The sequence below is a fragment of the Propithecus coquereli genome, unplaced genomic scaffold (genome assembly GCF_000956105.1).
Source record: "Propithecus coquereli isolate 6110/MARCELLA unplaced genomic scaffold, Pcoq_1.0 Scaffold3, whole genome shotgun sequence".
NCBI lineage: Eukaryota > Metazoa > Chordata > Mammalia > Primates > Indriidae > Propithecus > Propithecus coquereli.
In genome coordinates, this window is record NW_012148618.1 from 19,439,010 (window position 1) to 19,440,397 (window position 1,388).

The following is a 1,388-nucleotide window of genomic DNA, read 5'->3' on the forward strand; positions in this document are numbered from 1 at the left end:
AGTTTCCAAAATCATACTTTTAGGGCATATTCATAGATTAAAAAATCATTGGCTTTTAAGTTTCACTTACAATCTAACACCTACTACAAATATCCATGATTTTTATATGATGAACCAGAAAATGTTGGTTTCAAAAAAAATAATAATAATCAGTTTACTTGCTGATAACAGTTGCTCATTTGAAATCATTCCAACCTGTTCTTTAAGTGCGGTAACTGTAGCATCCAAATTCTTTTGTAAGGACAGTACTTGCTCTTCGTACTTTTTTGTGAGGCCCATAACAATGCTCTCATGCTGCTCTCTAGCTCGTTGAAGTGATTCAGAATGATGAAGGTCCACCAGTTGCTGCTTCAAGCTTTCCAGAGCCATTTCAGTTGTTCTGCATTTCTTGATCATCTGGTAAACACACACAGGAGATCCATGTTTACAGTATTTTAACTCTGTGCTCTCCATGGACTTTAATCCTAAAACTCAACCATGCTTTAATGAGAGCGAAGAAGAGGTCTCTCCATATTATAGCTCAAGCTCCTTAAGATGTCCCTAGCTAGGACCCAACAGGCCCATGGTTGTTGGAAACAATATTCATTGAGAAAATACATTTTGCAGTTACCCCAGGAGAGTGAAAGACGATTTTGCGCATGATGGCAATGTGGGTTTCAGGCAAGGAATCTGCTGCTACTGTATTGGCCCCAGTGCTGTTTGCATTGCTCTGTGAGCAAAGTGTGGGGCAACCCAATTGTTAGGTCATAGGAAAATGATAACTGTTCCTTCAAAGACTGATGAAACCTGCCAATGGTCACTTACTAAAAACAAAGTTTTGAAAGCTCTAACTGCACAGTTGGTATTATAGGCAAAATAATGGCCTCCCAAAGATGCCCACATCCTAATCCAAAACCTGTGACTATGTTATGTTACATGGCAAGGCAAAATTAAGATGGCACATGGAATTAAAGTTGCTAATTATTAATAGATGAACTTAAATTAAGGAGAGGATCCTGGATTATCCAAATGGGCCCAATAACTGGTGGGGCCAGTTTTCAGAGGAAAACTGAGGCAGAAAAGTCAGAACAAGTGAGACTCAACTAGCCATTGCTGGCTCTGAAGATGGAAATGGGCCATGAGCCAAGGAACACAAGTGGCCTCTAGAAGCTAGAAAAATCAAGAAAATGGATTCTCCTCTAGAGTCTCCAGAAAGCAATGCATCCCTGCTGACACTCTGATTTTAGCCTAGTGAGATTCATATCAGACTTCTGACCTCCAGAACTGTGAGGTAAATTTATGTTGTTTTAAGCCACTAAATTTGTGGTCATCTGTTATAGCAGCAACAGGAAACTATTAAATAATACACTTAATGATTCTGTTCCCTTTATGTTTTTATTTAGGCTACT

The 1,388-nt window shown here is 39.0% G+C and overlaps 1 protein-coding gene across 1 annotated transcript in view; it reads right to left on the reverse strand.

The window, feature by feature from the left end:
- Positions 1-1,388, reverse strand: part of CEP152 (centrosomal protein 152kDa) — a 70,623-nt gene that overhangs the window by 53,352 nt on the left and 15,883 nt on the right. The window contains exon 7 of the mRNA XM_012649145.1: positions 159-464. Coding sequence (XP_012504599.1) covers positions 159-464 — 306 coding nt within the window. The remainder of the gene's footprint in view (positions 1-158; positions 465-1,388) is intronic.